Raw genomic sequence first — 19,163 nt, forward strand, 5'->3', positions numbered from 1 at the left:
TTGACAAGGTTGTTATTCTTTCCATATTTATTTTGGCACAATTATTAAAGAGAGGATGTTTGTTCGCTTTGAAGGAACAAGGTTGCTGAAGTCTCGGTGCCCATGCATCCTCTGTTGTTGAATCCCTTTGTGAGGTGGTCCTTCAGACAGGAACATTACTGCAGACGTCACAATTAGGCAATAGATTGCGTCATATAATCATGAACATGCCGCATATCCAGCAGCATCATCACTTTGTTTTGCAATTTGGCATTTAGTTGTTTAAGTATATTTGGAAATGCCTGAATTCCAACAGCACTATGAATGTAGAATGCAAAAGCATTTATCTGTGAGTTGACAGTGTAATCCTTTGCAACAGGCCACCAGAAGGGTTTCGACCCGAAATGTCACCTATTCCTTCTCCAGGGATGCTGTCTGTCCTGCTGAGTTACTCCAGTTTTTTGTGTCTATCTTCGGTGTGAGCCAGCATTTGCACTTCTTTCCTGCACGTTAAGCCACTTCCAGGATCTTTTAGAAATGCCTAGAATTCAAACAAGATATTTAATTTTTTAAAAGGCACAAAATGCTGCTCAGCGTGTCAGGCAGCATCTCTGGAGCACTTGTTTGGTGATGTTTCGGCTTCAGACTGATTGGGTGGGGAGGGAGAAGAAAGCTGGAAGAGAGGAGGGGCAGGACAGACTGATTGTAGGGTTGACTGATTGAAGGGCCCCGACCCGAAATGTCACCCATCATGTTCTCTAGGATGCCTCCTGACTCGCTGAGATTGTTAAGTTTATTATTATTATTATTATCACCATATGTCAAGATACTGAAAATCCTTAGTTACTCCAGTACTTCCTCTTGTTTTGTAAAACAGTATCTGCAGTTCCTTGTTTCTATAAGATATTTAAGCATGTTGATTTTCCAAGTGACCAATAGAATTGAAACCATATTTCCCAGTCACCACAAAATACTGAATTGATACCATTCCCTATGGGTAATACTGATACACAAACACAAAGTGCTGGATTAAGGCAACGGATGAGGCAACGTCTGTGGAGGGAATGGATAGGTGATGTTTCTGGTCGGGCCCTTCTTCAGACTGTGTTAAAGGGAACCAGTCTGAAGAAAGGCCCTGACCCAAAATGTCACCTGTTCATTCCCTCCCCAGATGTTGCCTGACCTGCTGAGTTCCTCCAGCACTTTCTGTTTTGGACATGCTAGCAATGTATACTCTGAAGTTTAATAAAACATGAGAGGGAATCACTTCAAAAATGCAGTGGATACTGAGCAGTCTTAGCAGGGTGGAAAGAAAGTTTTAAATGAGCAAGGAATGAAAAATTATAGGTCGGATTGCAGAATTGAGGTTATAGTAGCCTTGATATTATTCAAGAAAATAATTGGAGAAAGTTTAAGAGGTCAAATATCCTACTCCTCCTAAGATAGACACAAAAAGCTGGAGTAAGTCAGCGGATCAAGCAGCATCTCTGGAGAAAAGGAATGGATGGCTTTTCAGGTCAAGACCCTTTTTCGGGGTCTGAACCAAAACGTCACCTGTTTCTTGTCTAGAGACACTGTCTGACCCGCTGAGTTACTCCAGTTTTTTGTGTATCTTTGGTTAAAACCAGCATCTGCAGTTCCTTCCAATACTTCCTATACATCCTACTCCTATTTCTGTGTCATCTGATTTTTGAAATCTCTTGCATGTCATGCTATTTAATAACCTAGATATTGGTATAACTTGCACTGTTAATGGATAATGTTGAAAAATAAATTTGGGTTGAATTAACAGTATTTCACACTTGCATTACAGGCTCAGTCTCTGGGAGGTTGCCACGTTTTTAAAGAGCCAAGGGGTTATTAACGCCATTAATTTGGATGGAGGGGGATCAGCTACTCTGATATTGAATGGAACACTTGCAAGCTATCCTTCGGATCACTGGTATGTATTAAACAAGGATGCCAACCCGAAACATCCCCCATCCTTTTGCTCCAGAGATGCTCGCTGAGTTACTCTAGCACTTTGTGTCTTACTCAAGTATTCCCAGTAATCCGGGATAAAAAGTAATGATTTCAATTTTCAACTTCAGAGTTTTAAATTTACCTTAATTTCCTTATTAAACTCCCATGAGAAAATCTTAGGAAGCCACACAATGGCATGCAGTTGTCAGACCCTATCGCTGTAAATCTGCCACAATAGCCATGGATACCTCACCTATGCTTGTCACAGTGCTACCTCCAGGTATAACACTGATGGATTTGTAAACACTTTGAAAGGAATCATTCAAATTCACACCAATTTTGTTTATGCATCTGTACTGTGAATTACTGAATATCCAATCGTTTTTGATGAAATGAGCAATTTGCAAAATCTTATGCTTCTAAACTGAAGATTGCCAGTCAATTATTGTTGCAATTGGATCAGTCCATGAATATCTGCATTTAGTTTAGATTATCGTTGCATTGTTGTACAGTGAAAAGCTTTTATTGTGTGCTAACCAGTCAGCAGAAAGACAATACATGATTACAATCAAGTCATCCAGAGTGTACAGATACATGATAAAAGGAATAATGTGAATAACGTTTAGTGCAAGGTTAAGTACGATTAAAGATAGTCCGAGGGTCTCCAATGAGGTAGATAGTAGTTTAGTTTAGCAATACTGTGTGAAATCAGGCCCTTTGGCCCACCAAGTCCGCGACGACCAGCCATCCCCGCACACTAATACTACCCTACACACATTAGGGACAATTTACAATTATACCATGCTAATTAACCTACAACCCTGTATGTCTTTGGAGCGTGGGAGGAAACTGGAGATCCCAGAGAAAACCCAAGCAGGTCACAGGAAGAATGTACAAACTCCATACAGACAAGCACCCGTAGTCAGGATGGAACCAGAGTTTCTGGCGCTGAAAGGCAGCGACTCTACTGCTGCGCCACCATGCCACCCTTGGAGAGTAGCTCAGGACCGCTTTCTTCTTGTTGGTATTCAACTGCAACCCAAATGTTGTTTTCTGTCAATTAATAAAGATCAATTTTTGAGTCAGAAACCTTTCCTTTTACAGTTCAAATGATCCCATGTGGCGGTGTCCTCGAGCTGTTTCCACCATCGTGTGTGTTCACGAACCTGACTGTGTACCTGCTGACTGCAGCGGACATGGGGAATGTGTACACGCAGATTGCCACTGCAAAGGCTTTTGGTCCGGGGCAGCATGCAATCTGCTTAATTGTGGATATTTAAACTGCACTATTCATGGAATCTGCTCTGAGGGTAAGTGCGACCTATCGCCGCCCATTACTGTCTTATGAAGATTAGTAAGCGTGGAAACAAGCCCTTCTGCCCAACTTGTCCACACCGACCAACATGTCGTAACTACACTTGTCCCACCTGTGTGCATTTGGCCCATATCCCTTTAAACCTGTCCATTTTGCTGTCTAATTGCTTCTTAAATGTCACGATAATCCTTGCCTCAACTACCTCCTCTGGCAGCTTGTTCCATACACCCACTACCTTTTGCCTACACCCACCTACTCTTTTGAACATATGGCTTTTCTGTTTCAGTCCTTCTAAGGTTGTGACGTTACTGGATGGAGGGGGTGGGTAAATGAGGACAAAATATTCCTAGAAAGCGGCAGAGAAGTAACTGCCCTGAGGGTGGTTGAAGCAGAGGCTATCAATGATTTTTAAAATGATCGTGAGGGACGCAGGTGAAATAAACTTGCAGGTTTTCAGGGATAGAGAAATAAATGGGTTTGACTAGATTAATCTGCAAAGAGGTGACATGGATCGAACCAGCCTCTTAGGCCATTACGATTTTAGGATTTCCAATGTTAAACAATTTTACTTCTGCCACTGATCAGCTGTTTATCATGCAGATGGGTGCCTGTGTGATGCTGGATGGATGGGAGCCAACTGTACAGATGGTGAGTGATTGTGTCTGTTTATTCTCATTTCCATTGTCTCCAGAATTGAATTGAATAGGTTTATTGGCCAAGTATGTACACATACAAGGAGTTTGCCTTGGTAAATTTGTTGTCTGTGCACATACAAGGAATTTGTACATACAGAAAAGTACGTAAAGTCCTGAGTAACTCGGCCAGTCAGGCAGCCTCTCTGGAGAACATGGACGGGATGGGTCCTGGCCTGAAACGTCACCTAACCGTGTTCGCCTGACCTGCTGAGTTACCCCAGCACTTTGTATATTAACCAGCGTCTGCATTTCTTTGTTTCTCTATTTTTTTTTCAGTTTCCTTTTCTTCCTTCTACTGTAGAGCCTGCATCTTATTTTATGCTCATTGTATTTGCTTTCATTTTGAAGTTAATTTACATGAATTCATAGAAAATTATTTTTAGACTGAAGAATGGTCCCAATCCAAAACGTCACCTATCCCTGTCCTTCAGAGATGTTGCCTGACCTGTTGAGTTACTCCAGCACTTTGTTTATGTAACCCAACATCACTGTTTCTTATGTAACCAAAATAATTTTTGAGTTTAGTTTAAAGGCATGTTCAAAATATGCTAGCAATTTAGCAAGAATTGTATACCAGGCTATTTAAATTAAATAAAAGGTCTTATAATGACCTTATCCTTGAATATTGTAACACAAATACTCTCGACGGCCAAAAGTTAGCAGTGGGTACATTGGGAAAAGGTGCCAACATCTACTACGCCTTCAATTAAACATGATGGCATGGAACATAATGGAATATCACAATGAGTTAATGATATCCAAAGGCAGTAGATAATTTAATTTAGTGTACTATTGTCATGTGTGCCAAGGTACAGGGAGAAGGTTTTGTTTGTGTGCTATCCAGTCAAAGCAAAAACTGTACATGAATATAATCAAGCCGCTACACAGATAAAGGGCACAGCATTTAGTGCACGATATTACATTGAAGTAAAAATTGTTCAGAGGTCTCCAATGGAGTAGTTGGGAGGTCAGGACGACTCTAACTGATAACAGGACTGTTCAGTTGCCTGATAACGGCTGGGAAGAAACTGTCCCTGAATCTGGAGGTGTGTGTTTTCAAACTTCTGTACCTCTTGCCTTTTGGGAGAGGGGAGAAGAGGGAGTGACTGGGGTGAGACTGGTCCTTGATTATGCTGGCGGCCTTGCTGAGGCAGCATGAAGTGTAGATGGACTTTGTGGCAGGTAGGCTGGTTTGTGTGATAGTCTGGGCTGGAGACCGGATATAGATTTTTATGTTCTACTTGTACTGTAATTAAAGTTTCTCTAGTCTAGACTTCCATCACAAAAGACAATGTTGGGCAACACAATGGCGCAGCTCGTGTAGCTGCTGCCTTGCAGCTCCAGCGACCTGGGTTTCAGTCCTGACCTTTGATGGAACTTGCACATTCTCTCTCTGCCACACATAGGTTTCCCTCCAGGTTCTCTGATTTCCTCCCTCATCCCAGAGTGAGTGTCTGGCTAAAATACCCCTAGTGTGTGGATGGGTGATGGAATCTAGGGTGAGAGGGGTAAAGGAGCTGGGAGATGAGTTAGACACAAAAAGCTGGAGTAACTCAGCGGGACAGGCAGCATCTCTGGAGAAAAGGAATGGGTGACTTTTTGGGTCGAGACCCTTCTTCAGAGGAGATGAGTTGTTGGGAAGGTTGGTAGTATAAAATAAGTTCGGGTAGGATTCGTATAAATGATGATGGGAAGCAACTCGATGGGCCGAAAGGCCTATTATGTACTGTCACTATATTAGAAGAGTTTATTTGTGTTGATCGGTGAAATGGTAAAAGGATATCATTACTTTTTTCTCCTCTCTCTCTCTCGAACAGTGTGCCCTCTTGGTTTCTATGGAGATGGCTGTCGACAAAAATGCCACTGCTTGAAGGGTGGGATTTGTGATCCTGTTAGTGGTGCCTGTACATGCCAGCCAGGTTCCCATGGAGTGTTCTGTGAACAAGGTGAGTTCAGCCAGTTGGAGGCAAACCTCAACCCCAAAGAGTATTTCTAACGTACACCGTACTTGTTCATGCATCGTGGCAATTTCGAATTTCACCGACTGATGCTGACAACTTTGTTTTTGTTGCATTACTTTATGAATAGCATTCACCCAAATTTTAGTTTTATTGATTGATATGCTCAAAATTTTAAGCCAAGAGTGTTATATTGTTATAGGTCCCGAAACGGGGCAATGAAATTCTTACTTGCAGCAGCACAACTGATAAGTAAACATCGTACGCTGCAAAGCCCATAATAAACAACAAAAGAAAGCTCAGTGTGTGTGTATAAATAATGCAGTGTATATATAAATACTATTAATTATTGTTAATAGTTTCCCGAAACTACGAATATTATTATTAATAATAATTAAACATGTTAATTATTCACAGGTATTCCCAGAAATTTTGTTATTAAAGTAGCATTTTGAAATTTGGCCGTACACGGGGTTTTTTAAGCCACAGATGTAAAATGTGATCGCTTTCTTTAGATTCTAGTTTGTTTTCATTGTTATAATGGATGATTTCACAAACAGATGATTGTATATTGATGTAGAGGGAAGCAGTAAAATGATTTAATTGAACGGTTATAATATATTATTTTGCTTCATTTCGAACAGAATGCTCCCTTGGATGGTACGGGTGGAAATGCCAGCAATCTTGCCACTGCCCTAATAAGTGCCCCTGCCACCCAGTGACTGGTAGCTGTAACATCACTCATGATTCCAGATTTAATGACTCCATGTACAGAGGTATTCAAACCAATTTTATTACAATCAGAATGACTGCAGTATATTGTCAAAACAGTTGTTTCCTTTACAGATGCCTGGATAGAGTGGATGCGGAGAGTCCAGGACCAGAGGGCATAGCCTCAGAATAAAAGGAAGACGAGGAGTAATTTCTTTGGTCAGAGGGTGGTGAATCTGTGGCATTCATTGCCACAGACGGTTGTGGAGGCCAAGTCATTGGATATTTTTGCGGTGGAGATTGACAGATTCTTGATTAGTAAGGGTGTCAAGGGTTATGGGGATAAGGCAGGAGAATGGGGTTGAGAGGGAAGGGTAGAATAGCCATGAGTGAATGACGGAGTAGACTCAATTATCCGAATGGCCAAATTCTGCTGCTATGATTTGTAAAATTATGAAGATGCAGGGGCTGTCCTTTCTGTGTGCTTTCGATTCAGATGAATCTACATGACAATTCTGATCCGGCGGCACAGTGGTGCAGAAGTTGAGTTGTTGCCTTGCAGCGCCAGAAACCCTGGTTCGATCCTGACTGAGAGTGCTGTCTGTACGGAGTTATTGTACGTTCTCCCCGTGACCTGAATAGTCTTGCTCCTCCCCGCTTCCAGTTTTCTCCCCCTCTCACCATAAAAATCGTTCTGAAGAAGATTCCCGATCCAAAATGTCTGGAGCAACTCAGCAGGACAGAAACTCTAATCAGAAAAGAAAGCAAAAATAATTCCAATATAATTCAATGTCCATACTGATCCATGAAAGCAATGATTTTTGAGCAATTTATGACAAATTTTGTGAAATACGTGAATTACGCATTTCCTTTTTAGAGAATACTAGCAAAGCGGGCCCATTGGGCCCGTCCCCACACCCCCCATTCTCTCCTCCCCCAGCCCCACTCTTACTCTCCCCACACTCTCCCCTTTGGCCCGTCTTCTTAGGGTTTCCATTGTAACCGGGAGGGGGGGAGGGAGTGAAGGGGGGAGGGAGGGCGAGGGAGGTTTGGGGGAGGGAGGTGTGGAGGGATCGAGGGGGAGGGAGTGGTGGAGGGAGGGAGGTGTTGAGGATGGAGGGGGGGAGGGTGATGAGAGATGGGGTGGTATTTGTGGAGGGGGGAGAGAGTGGGGGGGGAGGGGAGGAGGGAGGGATGGGGGAGAGGGGAGGGATATGGACCTCCCCTTTTCCCAGTACCCCTCTTTCCCCCACCACCAATTCCCCTCCGCACTACCTCTGTTGTCCCATTCCCCATTCTCAGCCCCCCCCCCCAATCTTCTCTCCCCCAGACACACTCTTAGCATCAGTTAAAGGCCCGGGGGGGGGTGCGGGGGATCGGATTAGTGAAAAGTCCGGGGGGGGGGGGGTGCGGGAGATCAATTTTGTGAAATACGTGAATTACGCATTTCCTTTTTAGAGAATATGGACAGATGACAGAGACACCTCCATGTTCTTTTGAGATGATGCCAGATCCCACTGAATTACTCCAGCATTTCGTCTTCTTTTGTAAAGGGGCTGGAGAACCTAGGGTGATGGAGGAACTGAAGGAAATCCACATTAGGCAGGAAATGGTTTTGGGTAGACTGATGGGACTGAAGGCTGATAAATCCCCAGGGCCTGATGGTCTGCATCCCAGAGTACTTAAGGAGGTGGCTCTAGAAATAGTGGAAGCATTGGAGATCATTTTTCAATGTTCTATAGATTCAGGATCAGTTCCTGTGGATTGGAGAATAGCAAATGTTATCCCACTTTTTAAGAAAGGAGGGAGAGAGAAAACGGGTAATTATAGACCAGTTAGTCTGACATCAGTGGTGGGGAAAATGCTGGAGTCAATTATAAAAGACGAAATTGCTGAGCATTTGGATAGCAGTAACGGGATCGTTCCGAGTCAGCATGGATTTACGAAGGGGAAATCATGCTTGACAAATCTACTGGAATTTTTTGAGGATGTAACTAGGAAAATTGACAAGGGAGAGTCAGTGGATGTGGTGTACCTCGACTTTCAGAAAGCCTTCGACAAGGTCCCACATAGGAGATTAGTGGGCAAAATTAGGGCACATGGTATTGGGGGTAGGGTACTGACATGGATAGAAAATTGGTTAACAGACAGAAAGCAAAGAGTGGGGATAAATGGGTCCCTTTCGGAATGGCAGGCAGTGACCAGTGGGGTACCGCAAGGTTCGGTGCTGGGACCCCAGCTATTTACGATATACATTAATGACTTAGACGAAGGGATTAAAAGTACCATTAGCAAATTTGCAGATGATACTAAGTTGGGGGGTAGTGTGAATTGTGAGGAAGATGCAATAAGGCTGCAGGGTGACCTGGACAGGTTGTGTGAGTGGGCGGATACATGGCAGATGCAGTTTAATGTAGATAAGTGTGAGGTTATTCACTTTGGAAGTAAGAATAGAAAGGCAGATTATTATCTGAATGGTGTCAAGTTAGGAGGAGGGGGAGTTCAACGAGATCTGGGTGTCCTAGTGCATCAGTCAATGAAAGGAAGCATGCAGGTTCAGCAGGCAGTGAAGAAAGCCAATGGAATGTTGGCCTTCGTAACAAGAGGAGTTGAGTATAGGAGCAAAGAGGTCCTTCTACAGTTGTACCGGGCCCTGGTGAGACCGCACCTGGAGTACTGTGTGCAGTTTTGGTCTCCAAATTTGAGGAAGGATATTCTTGCTATGGAGGGCGTGCAGCGTAGGTTCACTAGATTAATTCCCGGAATGGCGGGACTGTCGTATGTTGAAAGGCTGGAGCGATTGGGCTTGTATACACTGGAATTTAGAAGGATGAGGGGGGATCTTATTGAAACATATAAGATAATTAGGGGATTGGACACATTAGAGGCAGATAACATGTTCCCAATGTTGGGGGAGTCCAGAACAAGGGGCCACAGTTTGAGAATAAGGGGTAGGCCATTTAGAACGGAGATGAGGAAGAACTTTTTCAGTCAGAGGGTGGTGAAGGTGTGGAATTCTCTGCCTCAGAAGGCAGTGGAGGCCAGTTCGTTGGATGCTTTCAAGAGAGAGCTGGATAGAGCTCTTAAGGATAGCGGAGTGAGGGGGTATGGGGAGAAAGCAGGAACGGGGTACTGATTGATAGTGATCAGCCATGATCGCATTGAATGGCGGTGCTGGCTCGAAGGGCTGAATGGCCTACTCCTGCACCTATTGTCTATTGTCTATTGTCTATTGTCTATTGTAAACCAGCATCTGCAGTTCCTTGTTTCCACCTCACCACTACTTCCCTTCTTAATTTTTATTCTAAAGTATTGAAGCTCACATTCTCTGCTAATTAAACCGTAGGGCCTGACAATATAGTTTCGTGATTTGCACAATTGAAACATGGAAAAAGGAAATGCGTAATTCACGTATTTCACAAAATTTGTCATAAATTGCTTAAAAATCATTGCTTTCATGGATCAGCATGGACATTGAATTATATTGGAATTATTTTTGCTTTCTTTTCTGATTAGAGTTTCCATTCCCATTGGATGCACTTAGTTTTAGTTTAGAGACACAGCGCGGAAACGGGTCCTTTGGCCCACCGACCAGCGATGCCCGCACACTAACACTATCCTACACACACTAGGAATAGTTTTACATTTACACCAAGCCAATTAACCTACAAACCTATACATCTTTGGAGTGTGGGGGGAAATCTCGGAGAAAACCCAAGCAGGTCACGGGGAGAACGTACAAACTCCTTACAGACAGCACCGGTAGTCAGGATCGAACCCGGGTCTCTGGCGCTATGAAGAAGTATCTCTACCCCTGTGCCACCATGCCGCATGCCCGTTAATGCTTAAGAGCAGACGATTACTGAAAATCTGATTATTTGAACTTTTACGCTGCAACCTGCCAGAAATAGAAAGTGTTGCAGATTGAATGCTCAATCGTGGAATGGGTTAAAACAAAACACAGTTCCCACAGGTTGAGAGAACCTTTCTTGTTGATCAGCATCGCCTGTTAGTTAGTTTGTAAACTGCACAATTCCACAGTGAATAGAACTTTCAAAGCTCTTTGCAGCTTTGAGATTATATGGGGGGAGGGAGGGGGAGAGGGAAGGTACCTGCTTCTATTATTACTTTTTACTTCCTTAAAATTTTGGTGAACTTTTGTAACTTTGTAGGCGCCAAAACGTGGCGACACTTGTTTACTGCCTAGGTGAGGTCTGCTACATGATTTTACCAGGTTACATGCAAAACAATGCATTTCACTGTACCTAGGTACATAGAGTCATAGAGTGATACAGTGTGGAAACAGGCCCTTCGGCCCAACTTTCCTACATATCCCAGCTACACTAGTCCCACCTGCCTGTACTTGGTCCACATCCCTCCAAACTTGTCCTATCCATGTACCTGTCTAACTGTTTCTTAAACATTGGGATAGTCCCAGCCTCAATTACCTCCTCTGGCAACTTGTTCCACGCACCACCCTTTGTGTTAAAAGGTTACCCCTCAGATTCCTATTAAATCTTTTTCCCTTCACCTTGAACCTATGTCCTCTATGTCCTACATGTGACAATAGAGTTTAATTCCATCATTGAAATGTACCAGAGCAATGTAGCATTGTGATAATACTTCATCCGTTTTATTGTGTGAAAACATGGGAGTATTTTGTGTTAATAATTTGCATATTAATAAAAATCCACTTTAAACCTGAAGAAAGCAAATGGCATGTTGGCCTTCATAGCGAGAGGATTTGAGTAGAGGAACAAGGAGGTCCTACTGCAGTTGTACAGGGCCCTGGTGAGACCGCACCTGGAGTATTGTGTGTAGTTTTGGTCTCCTAATTTGAGGAAGGACATTCTTGCTATTGTGGGAGTGCTGCGTAGGTTCACCAGGTTATTTCCTGGGATGGCGGGACTGACGTGATTAAAGAATGGATCAACTGGGCTTATATTCACTGGAATTTAGACGGATGAGAGGGGATCTTATAGAAACATATAAAATTCTTAAGGGATCGGACAGGCTAGATGCAAGAAAAATGTTTCCGATGTTGGGGGAGTCCAGAACCAGGGGTCACAGTTTAAGAATAAGGGCTAGGCCATTTAAGACTGAAATGAGGAAAACCCTTTTCACTCAGAGTTGTGAATCTGTGGAATTCTCTGCCACAGAAGGTAGTGGAGGCCAATTTACTGGATGTATTCAAGAGAGAGTTAAATATAGCTCTTAGGGCTAACAAATCAGAGGATATGGGGAGAAAGCAGGAACAGGGTAATGATTTTGGATGATCAGCCATGATTATATTGAATGGTGGTACTGGCTCGAAGTGCCGAATGGCCTACTCCTGCACCTATTTTCTGTTTCTAAGACAATGTCTTTTGCCTTTATATTACAGTGCGTCAATGTGTAGCTTCAGAGATGTATGAAATCTGGAAAAACAAACCCAGTTTTGAAGAAGATTTACACTTATTCAAACAGTATGTCTAGTTGTTTTTCTGCCTTGTGTGCGATTGTTTTTTTAACATTCAGCGGTATTAACAATAACTATATGTGTCTCACTATTTGGGCAAAATGATTATCATTTTAACTCAATTCTTAACCTTTGGAAGTGGAGAAGGTCTGTAGTCAAACAAAACTTTAGGTTTGAAATACAGGGAGAATCAGTCCCCGGTTTAAGTTACTAAGAAATGCTCGTACTACGCAGTATTCTTTCTTATTGTATTTGAGGCGTCCTAAAAAGTATGCTGGCTAGACATCCCACTTACCCAGTCTAAAGCTTAAATATAGTTTGCTAGGTCAAAGATTTTAATATGATGGATTTACGGGTTAAGATTAATAGATTATCTGAAAAGGAGTAGATCTTTAGGATGGCATAGTGGCAGAGTTGCTGTCTTACAGCGCCAGAGACCCAGGTTTAATCCTAACTACGGATACTTTCTGTAGGGAGTTTGTACGTTCTCCCTGTATCCGCGTGGGTTTTCTCCAGGTGCTCCGGTTTCCTCCCATACCCCAAAGACGCACAGGTTTGGAGGTCAATTAGCTTCTGTAATTTGTCCCTAGTGTGTAGGATAGAACTAGTGTGTGGGTGATTGCTGGTCGGCGTAGCCTCCTGGGCTAAAAGGCCTGTTTCCAGGCTGTGTCTCTAAATTAAACGAAACCTTGCAGTTCAAAGATGAACCTTCCATTCAGATTCCATTCGAAGTACTATGAGCCTTTCCACAAGTTTCCGATTAGCCATCATTGAAATGAGTTTATAACAAATTCACAGAACAGTGAGACTTTGTTTTTGTAACTTAAGATCCCTACTTAAATAAACCGAATTCTATTCAACTGAAGAAGGTAATTCCACTAAATCAGTGATTTATAATACTGCAGCGTCATAGAGTCATACAACATGGAACCAGGCCCTTCCAGCCAACTTGCCCATGCCAACCAAGATGCCCCATCTATAGTTGTCCCATCTGCCTGCGTTTGGCCCATATCCCTCTAAAGCTCTCCTATCCATATACCTGTCCAAATTCTTTCAAATGTTGTTTTGGTAGCTGCCTCAATTATCTCCACTGGCAAATCACTGTTAAGAACATTTTGGACCTTCCAACATAAATTCATCCTCTTGAAATGGTTTGAAAATAGGCATTTGTTTCCTTTTGTTAAGGGGCATGATCTCATTGAAGATTCCAAAGTGGCTTTTACAAGGTAGATGTAGTAAGGATGATTCCCCTGGGAGCATCTGGCATGGTCTCACGATAAGATATTAAGACGAAAAGATTGTAATAGGAGGAATTTCATGAATATTTGTATTTCACTGTCTTTAGACTTTAGAGATAGGGCGCAGAAACAGGCCCACCGGCCAACAGAGTCTGTGCCAACCAGCGATCGCCCCGTTCACTAGCTGCAGGCAATTTACAGAAGCCAATGAACCTAGAAACCTCTACGTCTTTGGAGTGTGGAGGGAAACCGGAGCACCCAGAGAAAACCCACGCAGTCATAACGAGAATGTGCAAACTCCGTATAGACAGCACCCATAGTCAGGAGTGAACCCGGGTCTCTGGCGCTCTAAGGCAGCTGCGGCACTGTGTCGCCCCTGTCTCTGAAGACTGCATGTTGTCCCATTGCTAAACTGCAGGGGAATCCAGGGCTACTTAGATCATGCAGGAAAGTGGCAATGAGGGCAAGGAATAGTACAGCCCTGTTTGTGTTGAATGGTGCTGCAGGTCTTTATGACCCACGAGTATTTTTGTTCGTTGCCGTTTGGAAGCGCGTTAAAACAAAAGGCTGGTTTGAAATTTTCTGCAATTGTGTGACTTTTGATAAAAATGGCTGTTCTTTATTATAGTAAAGAGATGCGAATGTGTTTGTGAACAATGAGAAAGGTAATGGAGACTTTCTATTTTGAACAGGAAACGTTGGCTGATCATAGCAATCACCCTCCTCGTCTTACTGTTACTGAGTGCGGCGGGAAACCTTTTCCAATTTTGCCAAAGAAATGGATTCCACGGCGAGTATTCCTATCAAAGACTAAAAGAATGCAACGGGCAATTAAGTTGTGTTGATATTCCCGAAATAATCCCTTTGAAACAGAGTGATACGTCATTTGAAGAGAACGACAGGAATTCGGAAACTATGGATTTTTAGCAACTTTTGCACTTTCATACCAATGTGGTCTTTTTGCTGCCTTGCTCTACTTTTCCCAAAGCAACTGAATATTTTTATTAAAAGAAAATGGGGAAACTTGAATAGATTTCACGTGAATTACACTCTCTGTTAAAGGTCACCTAGGCATCACCCTCAGGTATTGCAGCACTGTGAAAACCAAATATACTAATGCGGAAGAGTGTAACTAAGTCCAAGTAACTACCCAGTATACTTCATGTGCAGAGTTGCCAAGTTGAAGACAGTAATGATTTGAATGTTGTCCTCTTGAAATATTTGTATCTGCCTTTTCATTTCTACCTTAATATGCTTCCTCTCCCTCGCTACCCACCAGCTCCCCAGAATGACCAGTGCAAATACAAATATGAGGGTTGCAGCCATTTAGATGTGAACTTTGCCAGACGTTAAGGGCAACTGATAGGCTTTCAACTACTTGACTTGTTGGTTGGCAAGTCTGGACTAAAATTCGGAGCCAGTCTTGTTTGGAATGAGGTTAAGAATACTTATTGCGTGCAAAGAATGGTAAAAGTTTCATCTTTCTTCCACGGAGAAAACGTGCTTCGTTGTTAATTTATGTACACGATAAGAGTATTCTTTGTTGACCAAAGTTATATCGGCAGATGGGGCAATGATCATGAGGGCACATACACAGGTCTATGGTGAAGCAACATTGCACCCAAATTAGATGAAAACCGTGCATTTTTGAACATTTGGGCACTTCTTATTTGTATTTTAGATGTCTTTGTGCTTTACAACTCTTCATGCAATCTTTTGACCTGATCCAAAGAAAATGAAAATCAACTTAATACATCATGTGTAAATTGGGACAAAGTAGTCCATTAAGACTTGGTTATGGCCTGCTCTAAGATTTTGTCCTGTCACCACGCTTTCTTGATTTGAAAAGAAAATATTTGTACACATCTTGGATTGCACAATAATGAACAATGGATTTTAGCTATAACTATAAATTATGCTCGTACTTCAATTCCCATGTAAACGGCACAAAAATACAGCAGTATAAGGAATTACCACCACAAGGGAAGATGCCACAACATCTTTTCCAGTTTACTTTGAAAATATATATTAATAACTTATTTTAATATGTCTGAAATGTGTTTGTGAAATGGTACTGCCATGCTTTTCCAATCATTTTGAGGCAACTAGAACTCGTGAACGGATGCCTCGATGAGGACTCGCAAATTGTGCGCTACCAAATGGAGCAAAAATTGCGGTAATCTGTCTTGTGCCCACAGATATACTCAATGTGCTTGCGAAATATGGTGCAAGATTCCATTTTATGCACTCAGTATTTTTGCCAATGGAAAAAAGTGCAAAAAATTAAATATTCTGTCACTAGCTGTTTTACAGGTGAATGTAATTTTAAGCGTATTGCTTATCGATGAAAATAACTTTATCCATTGATTGTGTGTTGCTGTAGTATGCAGCATTCCTTATTGCAAGGATGATTGCCAGGATCCCATGGTGGCACAGCTGGTACAGTTGCTTTCTTGCAGCACCAGAGACCCTGGTTTGATCCTGACCTCGGGTGCATGTTCTCCCATTGGATTTCCCCCCCGGGTGCTCCGCTTTCTTCCCACATCCCAAAGGTGTGGGTTTCCAGGTCAATTATCCTCAGTAAAAAAGGGAGTGGATGCAAAAGTGGAATAACATAGACCAGAGCGATTGATGGTTGGCGTGGACTCGGTGGGCCGACGGACCGTTTCCATGCAGTATCTTTCAATCAATCGTTTCTGAAAATAATAATAAATGCATGAAAAGGCACAGTCACATAATGGACCAGCAGCCAAAGTTCTGGACCATTACTCCAGTGACCCAAGTTTTGATCCCACCAAGGCAGCAGGGGAATTAATTCAAATAATTAAATAAATTTGGAATTAAACCTGGTCTGTCAAATAACTTAAAAACTTCTGGATTGTCATTAAAAACCCATCTAATTGACTAGTGTCCTTCAGACACTAAATTTAGTGGATTGTCAAAAATCCACTAAAATTGTCAACTCCAAATGATTCCCCAGTTAGGAATAGATATGCAAAAAGTATAGTCCTCGGCTGGGATCTATCGAAATGTGAGTCATGTTTTTAAATTGTTTACATTTACTACTTTTGGACTGGAACATTTTAGATGGAAAATTAATGAATAACATTTCTGCAACAAAAAAACTAGCAGTCTTTTGTAAAAAGGTTGAGATGGTTTATATTTTTTGGCTGTGATTCTGGATTAAAATGGACTTAATGAACACATTTTGGAAAATGGATACATGGTCTTTTATTAATAATATATTTTAAGATCTTTTAATTGAATTAATGTAAACTCCATTTTCTGTCTTCACAAGTGATAGCAGAATTATGCCATTCGCCCCATCAAGTCTACTTCGCCATTCAATCACGGCTGATCAATCTTTCCCTCTTAACCCCATTCTCCTGCCTTCTCCCCATAACCCCTGACTCCCGTACTAATCAAGATTAAGATTATTTTCTGCCTTAAGATCCTCCATTAAACGCAATACTCTGACTGCAATGTTCAGAATCCCTCAATTTTCACTGTTGCTTGGCATCCATTTCTTCAGCTGGTGTCTGTGAAGCAGCTTGGAATATGTTTTTGTCTCATTTTATTATAAAAAGTGACCACCACTACCCTCTGTGTTAAACAACATGTTCTGCACGTCTCTTTAAATCCTCTCTCACTTTAAAACTATACCCTCTAATCTTTGACGTTTCTACCCTTGGAAAAAGGTTCTGAATGTCCACTCATAATTTTATATACTTCTATGTCTCCCCTGCAATGTACCAGGGAAAACAATCCATCATTTGTGCTCCTCGGGAACTCTTATCTCATATTCTGGATTAAATTAATTTGACTCTTCCGTCCACCTGATCAGACAATCCTTGTCTTTTACCACTTTGAGTCTTTCCTTCACACTATCAGCCACATAACCAATGCTTATATCTAATACATCTGTACATTTAAAATCACAGTCATGCAGCACAGAAACAGGCTCTTTAAGTCCAGGTTGACTATTAACAGTCATTTAAAGTAATCTCACAGGAGTTTGAATGCACACCTCCGCCAAAACCTACCTGATTTCCCGGTTGCTAAACACTTTCATTCTCCCTCCCATTCCCACACTGACCTTTCTGACCTGGGCCCCCTCCATTGTCAGAGTGAGGCCCAGCGCAAATTGGAGGAACAGCATATTTTGCTTGGGCAGCTTACACCCCAGCGGTGTGAACATTGACTTCTCTAACTTCAAGTAACTCTTGCTTTCCCTCTCCCCATCCCCTCCCCTTCCCAGTTCTCCAACTAGTCTTGCTGCCTCCGATTACATTTTATCTCTGTTTGCTTTGTTATTACGTTCTACCAACTAACAATGATATATTCTACATGTTCCTTGGTCTCCATCCCCTTTGTCCTGTTTTCACACCTTACACTTCTGTATCTGTACACTTCCTTATTTATGTACCTCCCACTCCCTGACACGAGTCTGAAGAAGGGTTTTGACCCGAAATGTCACCCATTCCTTCTCTCCAGAGATGCTGCCTGTCCTGCTGAGTTACTCCAGCATTTTGTGTCTATCCTCCAGATTCAGGGACAGTTTCTTCCCAGTTATTATTGTCAAGTCAATTTTATTTGTATAGCACATTTAAAAACAACCCACGTTGACCAAAGTGCTGCACATCTGATTAGGAAAAAAAAAAAGAAACACAGTGGCAGGCAGCCAAACACAACGGCGCGGCCATCTTGAACAAAATGTTTAACTAAAGCAGAATGGTGTCCCGCGGCCGCGCCGCACCGGGCGATGGAAGGCCCCGCGGCCGAGCCGAGGCAACAACCGTCCTCTCATCAACCACAGTGTGGTCCTGACTTCCCATCCACCTCATTGGAGACCTTTTGAGCCATCAGGCTATTAAACACTGCAACCTCCATTAAGCATACACTACATACACTACATACATACACTATTCACCCTTATTGTTTTGTGTGTTTGTATATGTGTGTACAGTGCCCTCCATAATACCTGGTGAAACCTGGTGAAACCAAAATGTATAAAAATGGCCTTTATTAAAATCTGACAATGTGCACTTTAACCACATGTGATTTTTTTTCTATAACAAATCTCAAATTGTGGAGTACAGAGCCAAATAAATAAATGATGGGTCTTTGTCCCAAACATTATAGGGGGCACTGTATGTGTGTATATACTAAACATAGCACAAAAAGTAAGGAAATTTGGGTTTGGTAGATTATTTCTTTGTTGTAACAATGCTTCTTGGCAATAAATCTTCTACCGTTGGAAAGCCTGTTTATTTCCCTTTTAAATGGTGCTACATTTGTAAGGAACATGCATTTGTGGGATGAGCAGCAGAGCTGAGTATGTGGGTTGCGCCCATGAAAAATCTGCCAAATCTTCTCTGCCAATGCCAAACAGCTTATTCTGCCATTGACTCTTGTTCGGTGTTGTTTGGTGGATTGGATGATTGAAGTCTGAAGAAACAAGACATATTGGCAATTTAACAATTTATTCATTTAATAAACAGGAGCCTCAGTAGCGTGTGGAAGAACCATACACAGCCACAACAGCCTGGCACCTCCTCCTCATGCTGGTCATCAGCCTGGTCACACACTGTTGTGGGATGGCATCCCATTCTTCAACCAGCATTTGTCGCAAGTCAGCCAACGTGGTTGTGTTGGTCACTCTGGCACGAACAGCAAGCCCAAGCTGATCCCACAAATGTTCAATGGGGTTGAGGTCAGGACTGCTGGCAGACCATTCCATCCTCTCCACTCCCAAATTCTGGAGGTAGTCTCTGAGAAACCCTGCTCTGTGGGGGCGAGCATTGTCATCTTGGAGGATAGAGTTCGGTCCCAGACTGTGGAGATATG

General features: G+C 42.4%; 1 protein-coding gene across 2 annotated transcripts in view; it reads left to right on the plus strand.

The window, feature by feature from the left end:
* Nucleotides 1–16,509, plus strand: part of nagpa (N-acetylglucosamine-1-phosphodiester alpha-N-acetylglucosaminidase) — a 40,056-nt gene extending 23,547 nt beyond the window's left edge. For both annotated transcript variants that reach the window (XM_078397157.1, XM_078397158.1), the window contains 7 exons: nucleotides 1,793–1,921; nucleotides 3,046–3,251; nucleotides 3,857–3,904; nucleotides 5,769–5,897; nucleotides 6,554–6,685; nucleotides 12,004–12,085; nucleotides 14,009–16,509. In XM_078397157.1, the coding sequence (XP_078253283.1) occupies nucleotides 1,793–1,921; nucleotides 3,046–3,251; nucleotides 3,857–3,904; nucleotides 5,769–5,897; nucleotides 6,554–6,685; nucleotides 12,004–12,085; nucleotides 14,009–14,243 (961 nt within the window). In that variant the 3' untranslated portion in view covers nucleotides 14,244–16,509. The remainder of the gene's footprint in view (nucleotides 1–1,792; nucleotides 1,922–3,045; nucleotides 3,252–3,856; nucleotides 3,905–5,768; nucleotides 5,898–6,553; nucleotides 6,686–12,003; nucleotides 12,086–14,008) is intronic.
* The last annotated feature ends 2,654 nt before the right edge of the window (nucleotides 16,510–19,163 follow it).

The sequence above is a fragment of the Rhinoraja longicauda genome, chromosome 4 (genome assembly GCF_053455715.1).
Source record: "Rhinoraja longicauda isolate Sanriku21f chromosome 4, sRhiLon1.1, whole genome shotgun sequence".
In the NCBI taxonomy this organism is placed as follows: Eukaryota; Metazoa; Chordata; class Chondrichthyes; order Rajiformes; family Arhynchobatidae; genus Rhinoraja; species Rhinoraja longicauda.